The sequence below is a fragment of the Chrysemys picta genome, chromosome 1 (genome assembly GCF_011386835.1).
Source record: "Chrysemys picta bellii isolate R12L10 chromosome 1, ASM1138683v2, whole genome shotgun sequence".
Classification (NCBI taxonomy): domain Eukaryota; kingdom Metazoa; phylum Chordata; order Testudines; family Emydidae; genus Chrysemys; species Chrysemys picta.
In genome coordinates, this window is record NC_088791.1 from 195,842,857 (window position 1) to 195,856,347 (window position 13,491).

General features: G+C 43.7%; 2 protein-coding genes across 11 annotated transcripts in view; one reads left to right on the forward strand and one right to left on the reverse strand.

The window, feature by feature from the left end:
• The window catches only part of BRWD1 (bromodomain and WD repeat domain containing 1), a 104,064-nt gene that overhangs the window by 66,669 nt on the left and 23,904 nt on the right, over positions 1 to 13,491 (reverse strand). For all 10 annotated transcript variants that reach the window (XR_010600231.1, XR_010600230.1, XR_006176629.2 and 7 more), the window contains 5 exons: positions 12,511 to 12,551; positions 4,600 to 4,698; positions 3,194 to 3,344; positions 2,469 to 2,603; positions 1,208 to 1,336 (listed from right to left, as the gene is read on the reverse strand). Coding sequence is in view for 5 of the 10 variants with exons in the window: in XM_008179836.4 (XP_008178058.2) it covers positions 1,208 to 1,336; positions 2,469 to 2,603; positions 3,194 to 3,344; positions 4,600 to 4,698; positions 12,511 to 12,551 (555 nt within the window). In the remaining 5 variants the exon portion in view is untranslated. The remainder of the gene's footprint in view (positions 1 to 1,207; positions 1,337 to 2,468; positions 2,604 to 3,193; positions 3,345 to 4,599; positions 4,699 to 12,510; positions 12,552 to 13,491) is intronic.
• On the forward strand, positions 4,854 to 7,009 carry LOC135982696 (uncharacterized). The gene is made up of 2 exons (XM_065590728.1): positions 4,854 to 5,789; positions 6,385 to 7,009. The coding sequence occupies exons 1-2, from the start codon at positions 5,246 to 5,248 to the stop codon at positions 6,885 to 6,887; spliced, it is 1,047 nt and encodes a 348-aa protein (XP_065446800.1). The 5' UTR covers positions 4,854 to 5,245; the 3' UTR covers positions 6,888 to 7,009.

Consider the following 13,491-nt stretch of genomic DNA (forward strand, 5'->3'; position numbering starts at 1 on the left):
AACCTCCTGGCAGGCCGGGCCAGTTTGTTTACCGGCCGCATCCGCAAGTTCGGCTGATCGCAGCTCCCACTGGCCAATGGGAACAGCGGGAAGCGGCGGCCAGCACATCCCTCGGCCCGCGCTGCTTCCTGCAGCCCCCATTGGCCTGGGACGGCGAACCGCAGCTTGTGGGAGCTGTGATTGGCAGAACCTGCGGACGCAGCAGGTAAACAAACCGGCCCGGCCTACAAGGGTGCTTACCTTGGCAAGCCACGTGGCAAAGGTTGCCGATCCCTGGTATAGAGAGACCAAGTTCTCAAAAGGAAAAAAGCCACACAAAGATCCTATGCCATCCTAGATTTGTGTTGCTCTGACGATATCATATCTCGCATAAAAGAAAGGAATTTTGATAGGCAAGCAGTTAAAAGTATTCAGTACGTTGGTCTTTGAGAGGATAATACATTGAAAGTTCTGCAATCCTATATTAAATAAAATTGCTGCTCTACCCTGAAAAGTAACTATAAAATAGCATTTCAAATTTCCATTTTTAATTTAACATTTAGCAAACATTTGCTTTGTTTCCATCTAAACATATGGTTCTCTAACTGCTAACCTACAAATTTGCCGTGGGATCGCAAAGTCAGGCAAGGTTCTTTCTTCATCAAGAATTAGCACCAAAAATAAAGATTCTGCAATCAAAATTAAGCCTTCAGTTACATCCAAGTAATTGCACTGAAGTAAAATGGGGGTGCAAAAGTGTCAAAGAGGTAACAGTCCGAACTTTTATTACTGATGGTGATAAGCAAGAAGAAATAAACCACTTTTCCCTTTTTGATCCCAAGTTGAATAGGTAGGATAGTTAGGGAAAAAACTCTCAAATGATAAATTTGGAACTAGAGTTTTACGATAGTAAATGCAATACAATTTGCAGTAATTGCTGATCTGATATGGGTCAGACCTGGCAGTATCGTAATTGCCAAGTGTCATGTAAGAGCCCAACATTGTATTTACAGCTACAGTCTTGTTGCCCAACTAGAAAGTTTTTTTACGATAGAAGAATGTCTGAAGAGAAAAATAACTGCTTATTAAGCAAAGCAAAAACAAACAAACAAAAACAAACCCGAAGTCAAGATAGTAATACATATATCCAAGTATCAGTATATTTTTCACATGAATTCATTTATTTCTCTAGTCATCATCACAAATGTCAACTGAAACCTGAACTTACCCTTTCATAAGGCTTGTTACACCCAAAACCAAATATCAACAGATGCCCATGAGAATCTGTACAGGCAAAATGTTGTCCATCTGATGAAAACTTGCAGTCAAAAACAGCACCGTGTCCTTGTCCTTCAATCTAGATTGAAGAAATGAAACTCAAGGTAGGTTTTGTCATATTTTTTGGAACAAGCAACATTGTACAGCCTTATCCAAACTTCAATTACCAGAGACTCCCTGTTATTTAAAAACAAGGTCACGTTTCTCCTACTATATGTTACAGTGAAATTTGTATTCCTACATTCAGTTTAACGTTCCTCATTACATGATAATTAGGACTCCAATCTTGGAATTGGATCTGCATTGGAAGACCCTTAACACCTGTAGAGTCTCTCTGAAGTCAGTTGGACTTTGTGAAGGAAGCAGCATTCACCCATGCAGATGTGATTACTAGCTTGGGCCCCATCAAGTAACGTACCCTCAAATACGGCTGAGAGGGGAATATGAGAAATTTATCCTAGGTCTCTACCATATGTAACCTATTCGCAGTATAAATAAAGAGGAACATAAAATTATATTTAGATTGCAAAATCAAGAGTCTATAGTCAGCTATTTCATTTCCTAGATAGGTCCAAATTTTAAGAGACTTATTTAAGGTTGTGGATCTACTGTAATTTGAACTACAACAGCTAAAAACATGCTTTTTACAAAGCTTTATATTTTTAAACAAAGCCACTTTAATATCAAATGCTACTTTTTAAAGAACCTCACTGCTATAGCACTTTACAAAGATATCCTCAAGACAAAGTACAAGATACAAAGCCAATCCCTTATTGTCTACATCTAGAAAGAAACAAAAAAGTGTGAACAGTAGTTATTTTTTCCCCAAGTTGTGCTAGTATAAGTTATTTAAAAGTGGAGAAGGATGGGCTAAGACAGCTGTTAAGAATGAAGTGAGCTCCATGTAGTTGGGCGAACCACAAAAAAAGGCACCATCACTTGCTGATTTCAATGACAGTAGCATTCTTAAAGACACAGCTGACAATGTAATTACTTGTCAGAATGAGCCTTGAGGTGCTCGTCTAAATATAACAAGGGACTACAAAAGATAAGGGCTTTAAAGACCAACAGGGCCAAATTAAAGTTAAACCACCATTTTAGAAGCCCCAAAAATAGGGAGAGTGAGAGAGAGAAGATGCTCTGATCACAATTGCTCAAACATGTTGCATATCCTGAAAAAGGCAGAGGAATATATAATAATTTGATCTTACCATGTTAAAATAATGCTTAGTTTTGATGCCTTTTGTAATATCCCATATAAAGATATTGCCATCATGGCCTGCAGATAACATAATCCTTGAATCAAACGGGTGGGTCTCCAACACAAATACTTCATCTGTATGTCCCTATTTTAATATAGAAAAATAGGCATACAAAAATCATAAGTTTACAATTAATACGTTAGAGTTCTGAATTCATGCATCCTAGACTTCTAAGACCCTCCAGACGGCCTCCAGAAATCTGAGAACTTTTGGTGGTCCAACATTCATGCAATTGTGAAAGTGACAATAAACACTGTACATGGGTGCAAGAGTCAGGGGACCTTGTGACAAAGAAAAGACTGTTTTTGAACCATACCACTGGCTGGATTCAAGCAAAGATTGCAACATACCGACTTAATTAAAAAAAATGGGATTTGATATTTACTGGAGAAAAGTCTCAAGCTTTTCCCTATTTCACAGGGAAGGTAGCTCAATATTATTGTTTTGCACACACTGGGATTTTTTTTGAGGGGGGGGGGGGATGGGATGGAAGCTGTTGGATTTTTGGGTGTTTTTTTTTTTTTTTTAAATAAGCACTATACATGCATTATATTCAGATACAAGCTTCCAAGACAAATCAAATTAAATGACCAATTCAACATGCAAATGTCACTTTAATACTAACGAAATTGAAAGGCTGCATATTTTAAAAAGCAGGTAAGATCATTACATACCACCATATCATGAAGTAATTGCCCAGTATAAGAATTCCAAACTTTTAGCAGATGATTATTCACAGCAGTAACAACAAAATTATCATTTTGATTCCAAGCTATCATTGTTACTTTCGGCTTCATAAATCTGTCTTCTTCTGAATGAGAGTCACTATTTAAAAAGAACAGCGCCAGTGTAAGTATAACTTTTAAAATAAGTGTTCATTTCAATATCTAAACAAATATTGAACTCTCGTGATGTTACAAATCTGACATATTGAGCTAAGGATTAAACTCTAGTAAATAATTTATCCACTATTTTAATATTTCTGCAGTAACTTGACCATAGAATGTGTTGACATCTTAAACTTTAAATCTGAGTTTTCTTGCTTTGGTAGGTTTTACTTTAAATCACAAAATTGCATGCAAAACAAGTGTATTTTTAAATTTAATGGAAATATACCACTGATATGTTTTAGGCTCAAAATGTTAGTGAACCCACTGAAGAACTGATACTTAAAAAAAAAAATCCACCCAACAGTCCAATGATGTTCAGATATCTTATTTCACCTTTTTTTTTTTAAATTAGGTAAGCTTCATGAGAATTGGATGTTTGTGTAAGTTGTCACACAGTACAGTTCAATATTCTAATAAATTTCTTATTGAAGTTAAGAATCAGAATGAGCTATAAGGATACTAGAAACCAAGGACCTGGGACTCTCAAGCTGCCCTGAAGTCTGACTCTAAGTTACTCTTGTTTCTCTTTTAAAGAAAAAGGCTGTTGAACCCACTTTGTGTGTCTTAATTCACAGTCCCTACATGTGCATGTCAAAAAGATTTGTGGAAAACAAGAGAGACACAAAATAAAACAAATTCAATTCACTGAATGTAGGCCTCTGAAGGAGGAATGGGAAAAGCACTGCTAAAATTTAGTGTATTTATTTCATAGGGTGCACAAAATTACCTCCATCTTTTTAGAGGGAGCCCATATGAAACTGACTTCCTCAAAATTAGGAGCACATTTAGATTTTCGGAATTTTCATTTTGAAACTCTGGGAGCAGTTTGTGATGCCACAATATGTGGGTGAAAACTAGAGAACACTTTTGGAAAAAAATCAAATTGCTATGCTAATTAAAGCAAATCAAGTGATGATAAAGTTACAATTTATGGTAGGAACAAGGCTTCTGGATTGCTAGAAAGGAATCAGATGCAGCAGGGTTCAGTAAACAATGGGCATTTTTCTTCTGAAGAAGAAAATGAATATTATACTGAAGAGGAACTTCTTTAATACACTAATCAAAAAACAACAAACAGTTACTTACATTAAAAGGTGCAGAATTTAGATTAGATTCCAAGCAGACATAGTGAATCTTTCAAAGTACCCGACTCCCCATAAACACACATAAATAGAAGACACTCAGCCTACCCTGGTAACCTATCAGCCATATCCAACAAGATGCTCCTCCATTCTGTTTGCTGGAAACGCCAGATATGGGCTGTTCCATCTCTGCTGCCACTTATGAACCTTGAAATAATCGTAAAAGATTTTATCTAGTACACAAAAGTAGATAGTCACAGTATTTCTACTTAAAAATACACTCATCCAGAGTTCTGGGGGCATAAACACAAGGTTAAATAAAACCTACAAAATGGAACCAAAACAAGTTATCTTTCCAATCCAGGCTTAGGCCTGGTCTACACTACGGGTTTAGGTCGACTTTAGCGGCGTTAAACCGAATTAAGCCTGGACACGTCCACACAACGAAGCCCTTTCTTTCGACTTAAAGGGTCCTTTAAACCGGTTTCTTTACACCACCTCTGACGAGGGGATTAGCGATAAAACCGGTCTTTGCGGGTCGGAATTGGGGTAGTGTGGACGGAATTCGACGTTATTGGCCTCCGGGAGCTATCCCACAGTGCTTCATTGTGACCGCTCTGGACAGCACTCTCAACTCAGATGCACTGACCAGGTAGACAGGAAAAGACCCGCGAAGGTTTGAATTTCATTTCCTGTTTGCCCAGCGTGGAGAGCACAGGTGACCCCGCAGAGCTCATCAGCACAGGTAACCGTGATGGAGTCCTCCCAGGATCGCAAAAGAGCTCCAGCATGGACCGAACGGGAGGTACGAGATCTGCTCGCCATATGGGGAGATGAAGCAGTGATAGCTGAACTCCGTAGCAGTAAAAGAAATGGAAAAGTATTAGAAAAGATCTCCAAGGCCATGAAGGACCGAGGCCATAACAGGGACACACAGCAGTGCCGCGTGAAAATTAAGGAGCTACGGCAAGCTTACCACAAAGCCAGAGAAGCAAACGGAAGGTCCGGGGCAGAGCCGCAAACTTGCCGCTACTACGCGGAGCTGCATGCGATCCTAGGGGGTGCAGCCACCACTACCCCAACCGTGTGCTATGACTCTCTCACTGGAGAAACACACAGGGAAGACGGTTCGGGGAACGAGGAGGATGATGACGATGGAGGTACTGTAGGTAGCTCACAGCAGCAAGGAAGCGGAGAAACCGGTTTCCCCAACAGCCAGGATATGTTTGTGACCCTGGACCTGGAACCAGTAACCCCCGAACTCACCCAAGACCCTCAGGGCACACAGGAGACCTCTGGTGAGTGTAACTTTGTAACTATTTGTAAACATTACAAAAAAAAAGCAAGCGTGTTTAATGATTACTTTGCCCTGGCAATCGCGGCCAGTACATCTACTGGAAAAGTCTGTTAACGTGTATGGGGATGGAGCGGAAATCCTCCAGGGACATCTCCAGAAAGCTCTCCTGGTTGAAATGGGGTGATTTTATTAAGGGGACATTCAGAGGCGCCCGTTCCTGCTCTTCTGACCAGAAATGTTCCCCGCTGTTAACCACGCGGTGGGGGGAGGGGTGAAGTGATCATCCCAGAGAATCGTGTGTGTGTGTGGGGCGGGGGGGTTTACTTGTGTTTGTGCCGCATGTTAACCGGGAAACCGCAGCCACTCCTTTTACATTGAAACCCCATTTTAAATGGACAACCCAATTCATCCTTGATATGGGAAATGCGCTGCTGTTTGCAACCTTTCCCGCATGTTAAGAAGGTTAAAAAAGCCAAAACACTGTGGCCTACGATGGCTGCCTGCAAGCCGAAATATGCGACCTTGTAATGAAAGAGTGTACCCATTGTTCTCTAAAATGTGTCTTTTTTAACCACCTCTCCCTTCTCCTCCGCCAGCTGCAAATGTTTCTCCTTCGCAGAGGCTCGTGAACATTAGAAAGAGAAAACGTAGGACGAGGGACGAGATGTTCACGGAGCTGCAGATGTCCGCCCAGGCTGATAGAGCACAGCAGAATGCGTGGAGGCAGTCAATGACGGAGATGAGAAAAGCCCAATATGAACGAGAGGAGAGGTGGCGGGCTGAATCGCGGGAAGAACAGAGCAAGTGGCGGGCTGAAGACGATAGGTGGCGTCAGCTTGCAGACAGACGGCAAGAGGCAATGCTCCGTCTGCTGGAGCATCAAACTGATATGCTCGAGCGTATGGTTGAGTTGCAGGAAAGGCAGCAGGAGCAGAGACCGCCGCTACAGCCCCTGTGTAACCAACAGCCCTCCTCCCCAAGTTCCATAGCCTCCTCACCCAGACGCCCAAGAACACGGTGGGGGGGCCTCCGTCCACCCAGTCACTCCACCCCAGATGATCGCCCAAGCATCAGAAGGCTGGCCTTCAATAAGAGTTAAAGTTTTAAAATGCAGTGTGTCCTTTTCCATCCCTCCTCCCCCACCCATCCCAGGCTACCTTGGCAATTATCCCCCTACCTCTGTAAGGAACTAATAAAGAATGCATGAATGTTAAAAAAAAATGACTTTATTGCCTCTGCAAGCGGGAGGGGAGGGTGGGGTGGGGTGGTTGGTTTACAGGGAAGTAGAGTGAACCGGGTCGGTGGGGGGGGTTTGGAGGGTTCATCAAGGAGAAACAAACAGAAGTTTCACACAGTAGCCTGGCCAGTCACAAAACTCGTTTTCAAAGCTTCTCTGATGCGCACCGCGCCCTGCTGTGCTCCTCTAACCGCCCTGGTGTCTGGCTGCGCGTAATCAGCGGCCAGGCGAGTTGCCTCAACCTCCCACCCCGCCATAAAGGTCTCCCCCTTACTCTCACAGATATTGTGGAGCGCACAGCAAGTAGCAATAACAATGGGGATATTCTTTTCGCTGAGGTCTGAGCGAGTCAGTAAGCTGCGCCAGCGCGCTTTTAAACGTCCAAATGCACATTCCACCACCATTCGGCACTTGCTCAGCCTGTAGTTGAACAGGTCCTGACTCCTGTCCAGGCTGCCTGTGTACGGCTTCATGAGCCATGGCATTAAGGGGTAGGCTGGGTCCCCAAGGATCACGATAGGCATTTCAACATCCCCAATGGTCACTTTCTGGTCCGGGAAGAAAGTCCCTTCCTCCAGCTTTCGAAACAGAGCAGAGTTCCTGAAGACGCGAGCATCATGTACCTTTCCCGGCCATCCCACGTTGATGTTGGTGAAACGTCCCTTGTGATCCACCAGGGCTTGCAGCAGCATTGAAAAGTACCCCTTGCGGTTTATGTAGTCGGTGGCTTGGTGCTCCGGTGACAAGATAGGGATATGGGTTCCGTCTATGGCCCCGCCACAGTTTGGGAATCCCATTTCAGCAAAACCATCCACTATTGACTGCACGTTGCCCAGAGTCACTACCCTTGCTATCACCAGGTCTTTCATTGCCCTGGCAAATTGGATCACAGCAGCCCCCACTGTAGATTTGCCCACTCCAAATTGATTCCCGACTGACCGGTAGCTGTCTGGCGTTGCAAGCTTCCACAGGGCTATCGCCACTCGCTTCTCAACTGTGAGGGCTGCTCTCATCTTGGTATCCTGGCGTTTCAGGGCAGGGGACAGCAAGTCACAAAGTTCCATGAAAGTGCCCTTACGCATGCGAAAGTTTCGCAGCCACTGGGAATCGTCCCATACCTGCAGCACGATGCGGTCCCACCAGTCTGTGCTTGTTTCCCGGGCCCAGAATCGGCGTTCCACGGCATCAACCTGCCCCAGTGACACCATGATTTCCACATTGCTGGTGCCTGTGCCTTGTGAGAGGTCTATGTCCATGTCAATTTCCTCATCACTCTCGTCGCCGCGCTGCAATCGCCTCCTCGCCTGGTCCGGGTTTCGCCTTGGCATGTCCTGGCTCTGCATATACTCCAGGACAATGCGCGTGGTGTTCATAGTGCTCATAATTGCCGCGGTGATCTGAGCGGGCTCCATGATCCCAGTGCTAGCTATGGCGCCTGGTCAGAAAAAAGGCGCGAAAGTAGTATCTGATGGACCAGGAGAAGGAGGGAGGGCGGGAGGGAGGGAGGGCCGAGTGACGACATGGCGTACAGGTACAGGAACAGGGAGAAACACAAACAACTGTCACACAGAATGGTCCCCCCAAAGATTAAAATGAAAACCCTGGGCTTAGCAGGCCATTGATTTCACGGAGGAAGGGGAAGCATATGAATACAGAACAAATCTATTTTTTACATCTTAAGGTGGCAGCCGACGGTGCAGCATGAGTGACAGCCATACCAGTACGACGATGACGGATACCAATCATAAAATACCATCATCTGCCAAAAGGCAAGGGGCTGCTGCTGTGTAGCAATGCAGCCCCACGTCTGCCAGCCCCACGTCCGCCAGCACCCAGCATCGCCCTCGGCCTCTTCTGGGTGCTTAGCAGACAATACTGGGCAATTGGCAGAAAATAGTATATTACGACTGGTAGCCATCATCATCGAAACAGTAGCATGTCTGCCCAGGTGGCCATGATTGACAGCCACACCAATACGATGACGACGGATACCAGTCATAATATACCATCGCCTGGCAAGGGGCTGGTGCAATGCAGCCCTACGGCTGCCAGCCCCATGGCTATCACTCATGCTACACCGTCTACCGCCAAAAGGCAGTTAGCAGCTGCTGCTGTGTAGCAATGCAGTCCCACGTCTGCCAGCACCCAGAGGACATATGGTGACGGTGAGCTCAGCTGAGCTGAGCGGGCTCCATGCTTGCCGTGATATGTTGTCTGCACAGGTAACCCAGGTAAAAAGGCGCGAATCTATTGTCTGCGTTGCTGTGACGAGGGGGGAGGGGCCTGACGACATGTACCCAGAACCGCCCGCGACACTGTTTTGCATCATCCGGGCATTGGGATCTCAACCCAGAATTCAAAGAAAAGGCGCGAACCGCTTCTCGGCTCTCTGAGCTGTGGCGCAAACGTAGTATCTGACGGACTAGGGGAAGGAGGGAGGGGGGCCGAGTGACGACATGGCGTACAGGCACAGGGAATTAAAATCAAGAACGGTGGCTGTGCATCAGGGAGAAACACAAACAACTGTCACACAGAATGTTCCCCCCAAAGATTAAACTGAAAACCCTGGGCTTAGCAGGCCGTTGATTTGACGGAGGGAGGGGGAAGCAAATGAATACAGAGCAAATCTATTTTTTACATCTTAAGACGACGGTGCAGCGTGACTGATAGCCCTCGGCATCTTTCTGGGTGCTTGGCAGCAAATACGGGGCGGCGTATGACGATGGTCTTCAGGCCTATTGCACAATCGGCTGCTCGGGGAAGACTCTGCTAATGTGCGATGACCCGACTTGTAATAGGACGGCTAATAGTCGTAATACACCATTTACTGCCAAAAGGCAAGCCCCACGGCTGCCAGCACCCAGATCGCCGATGAAGGCTACCAGTCTACTGCACCGTCTACCGCCAAAAGGCAGTTAGCAGCTGCTGCTGTGCAGCAATGCAGTCCCACGTCTGCCGACACCCAGAGGACATATGGTGACGGTGAGCTCAGCTGAGCGGGCTCCATGTTGTCTGCACAGGTAACTCAGGTAACCCAGGTAAAGAGGCGCGAATCTATTGTCTGCCGTTGCTGTGACGGGGGAGGGAGGGGCCTGACGACATGTACCCAGAACCGCCCGCGACACTGTTTTGCATCATCCGGGCATTGGGATCTCAACCCAGAATTCAAAGGGGCGGCGGAGACTGCGGGAACTGTGGGATAGCTGTGGGATAGCTACCCATAGTGCAATGCTCTGGAAGTCGACGCTAGCCTTGTACTGTGGACGCGGTCCGCCGACTAGAGCACCTAGAGCATTTTATTGTGTGGACACACACAATCGGCTGTATACAACCGATTTCAATAAAACCGGCTTCTATAAATTCGAACTAATTTCGTAGTGTAGACGTACCCTTAGACTCTCCAACGACCCAAACTCAGACTTCTTTCCCAGAGAAAGCCTAAGAAAAAGATGAGCTTTCTATGTGAGCTCAAGGTCAACAAATTTGAGAAGTGGCAGAACAACAGGAAAGCAAGTTCTGAGTTAAGGACTCTTCATGAAAAACCTGTCTCCAGGTCCTTCCTTATTCAATCAAAACCCTTAGCTCAAATGCTATGGCATCAGACAGAGAAAGGCAGCCTGAGATATCCTGGATGCAATTCATGTAGGGCTTTACAGATCAAAAATAATATTTTAAAATTGCACTGGGAAAGGAACTGCAACAAAGGGTAGATTTATGCCTGAGCGCCATCCATATCCTGCATGAGAAGCACAGCTAAGCAAGAAAGCAGCCATACTTTCTACCGATTATAATTTCTGGATTGCATAAAATAGTAGCCCCACGTAGATAGCACTGGGTTACTGCAATATGAAAGTGCTGTAGAAAGAGACATATTAATAAGGAAAAACTGCAACCTCCAAGCCAGGTATAGATTACAAAAGCATTCTTAGTCACTTATCTAGGTCTCCAGTAAAAAACAAAAATTTGCAATTTATGGTTCCAATATGCCACTTATCAATATACTACTCAGTTACTGTCTTGGATCTTTTCTGCATTTAAAGTAATAAGATCATATCCATTCATTTTATTATAATAATAATAGCAGCACTTTGGCTGCATTAAAAACACCCTCTTTTTTGTAAAATCCTTTTTCTATAAAACCATACTTGAAGAAAAGAGTTTAATAAAATTGTATGAAATCATTTTAAGACATTGCTGTTTCCAGACCCTGCTTTAATTTCCTGATCAAAACACATTGCAAAATTAGGGTGGTTTGCTGAAGCAACTAGCAAAACAAAACAGCTGAGCAGACAGCAGTGCAGTGTCATAGCAATACTTGGCACACTTCACCAAATAAGTCCATTGAAGTTCTTTGGTGCAGGAATTGAGTCCATCTTTGTCTCTGTACAGCACAAAGTACAATGGGGTCCAAATACTTAGATGGCCCTGTGGGCATTATGATAAAATTAAGTAGTTTCTTCCTACTACTTCTTTCCCCTGAAGCCTTAGAGCCAATTAGGGGGCTTCTAGTGGATGTGATGCAGAGATGTAGCGTTCCTAGCATCTGACATGGAAAAGGGGTGGCAAAAAAGGTAATACTGGAGCTGATAAGCAGGCTAAATGGAGAGTATGCCCTGAAAAACTGGATTATGCATAGGGAAACTGATGCTCAGATGAGGGAAAGAGAAGGTGCCTGTGATATAACTTGACACTAGCAGGATACAGGACATTTCTAGCTGTGGAAAGAGAAGCGGGTACTGGAAAGGGTGTGTAGCAAGGAGGTTGGGAGGGGGAGGGGGTGGAAAATTCTGGCAGTGTCCAAGAATGAGCCATCTTCGATAAGGACCCCCCAGTAGCAGGAGCTAGCAAATCAAAGTGTCCTCCCTTCCCCTGTTACATCAAACCCAATATTCAGGATCTTTCTCCAACAAGCTACCAAAGAGCCAGTTAAAACAAAACACCACAAAAACCACACAGAAAAAGGGGAAAAAAGCAACTTTACAGACATCTTAAATGTGACTGGAAGGATATACCAACCTGGACAATCCAGACAGGGTCCTTTGCTTAAATATATGCACTGCTGCTTTGTAAGATTTATGGGTGTGGTTTTTAAAACTGCTCAGCATCAGTTAACTCTGCTCCCATTTAAGACAACGGGAATTTTACCACTGCCTTAAATGGAAGAAGCAGAGTTAGGCCAATGTTTACTGCTTTGAAAAGCCAACCCTTAATTCTTATTAGATATATGACAACACTTTCCCATAGAATAATAATAATATTTAAAGAAATCAGCTTATCCAAATAGAAGATATGTTAAAATATTCACAGGGAACAAAAGCACAGAGCTGAAACGAAAGTGAACACTGCACTCCAGAGAAATGTAGATCATCCTTCAAATTATAGCTATATCAGATTTTCTTAGTTGAGCACTCCATGAGTGTGACAATAGGTATTTAATGCCAAAACATTTAAAGGACATATTTACATGTTGAGTCTTGCAACATACCTATCACCACCGTTCGAAAACTGAATGCTGTCGACTTTGTCCTGCAAAAGAAAAAAGTTTTTAAGAGAGAGGTTAGAAGTTAAATTATTTTAAATCGGGAACTTAATTTCTTTTAGAAAAATGTACGCAGCCTTCTTCACAAAAGAAGTTAACATATAGGAACAGAAAAAAGTATTAGCCAAGTCCCAGAGAATGTGATCTCTTTTGCAACACACTGCAGAAAACTGTCCCATTTCAGAATAAATTTTGATTAAACAGGTTTCAGAGTGGTAGCAGTGTTAGTCTGTATCAGCAAAAACGAGGAGTCCTTGTGGCACCTTAGAGACGAACAAATTTATTTAGGCATACGCTTTTGTGGGCTAAAACCTGATGAAGTGGGTTTTAGCCCACGAAAGCGTATGCCCAAATAAATTTGTTAGTCTCAAAAGTGCCACAAGGACTCCTCGTTGTTTTTGATTAAACAGATTCACAGTACAGAATTGTTTTGATCCTAACTGGTACGTATAATTGCAAGATCAGCAGATCCCTACACAATTATCTTAGTAGAATTTGCTAATGTTCTGATGCTAAATTTAAATTGCAACTTTTAAAAGAATGGTCCACTTTTTAAACTCATCTTGTTAACATACTTGGAATGAATTTGTGAAACGTTACAAACCCATCAATAAGTAACTTCCCATTAGCAACTAGGTATTTAACTCACATTTGAATTTGGACTTTCACTATTCTAAGCAAGTTAGAATCTAGAGGAACTGGTTTCAACAGGAAAATTATATTTGCGCAGAGTAAGCAAGTTCCCCCCTCCCCACTCCAGACACGAAATACAGTTAGCTATTCATTTTCATCAATATAAAATGAATGGGTACATGATGTACCCACGCCAGAAAATTTGCAAGTTTTGGAAGTCTTCCCTAAAGATAATGATCACTCATCAACTCTTATCACCCCCCAAAACATATAATTAAAATGAGGAAGTTAAGT

Bases quoted from the DNA above. Each gene is read 5' to 3' on its own strand.
- LOC135982696 (XM_065590728.1), top strand. From the start codon at position 5,246: ATGGAGTCCTCCCAGGATCGCAAAAGAGCTCCAGCATGGACCGAACGG. The intron at 5,790-6,384 runs GTGAGTGTAACT...CTCCTCCGCCAG, and splicing joins GGGCACACAGGAGACCTCTG to CTGCAAATGTTTCTCCTTCG.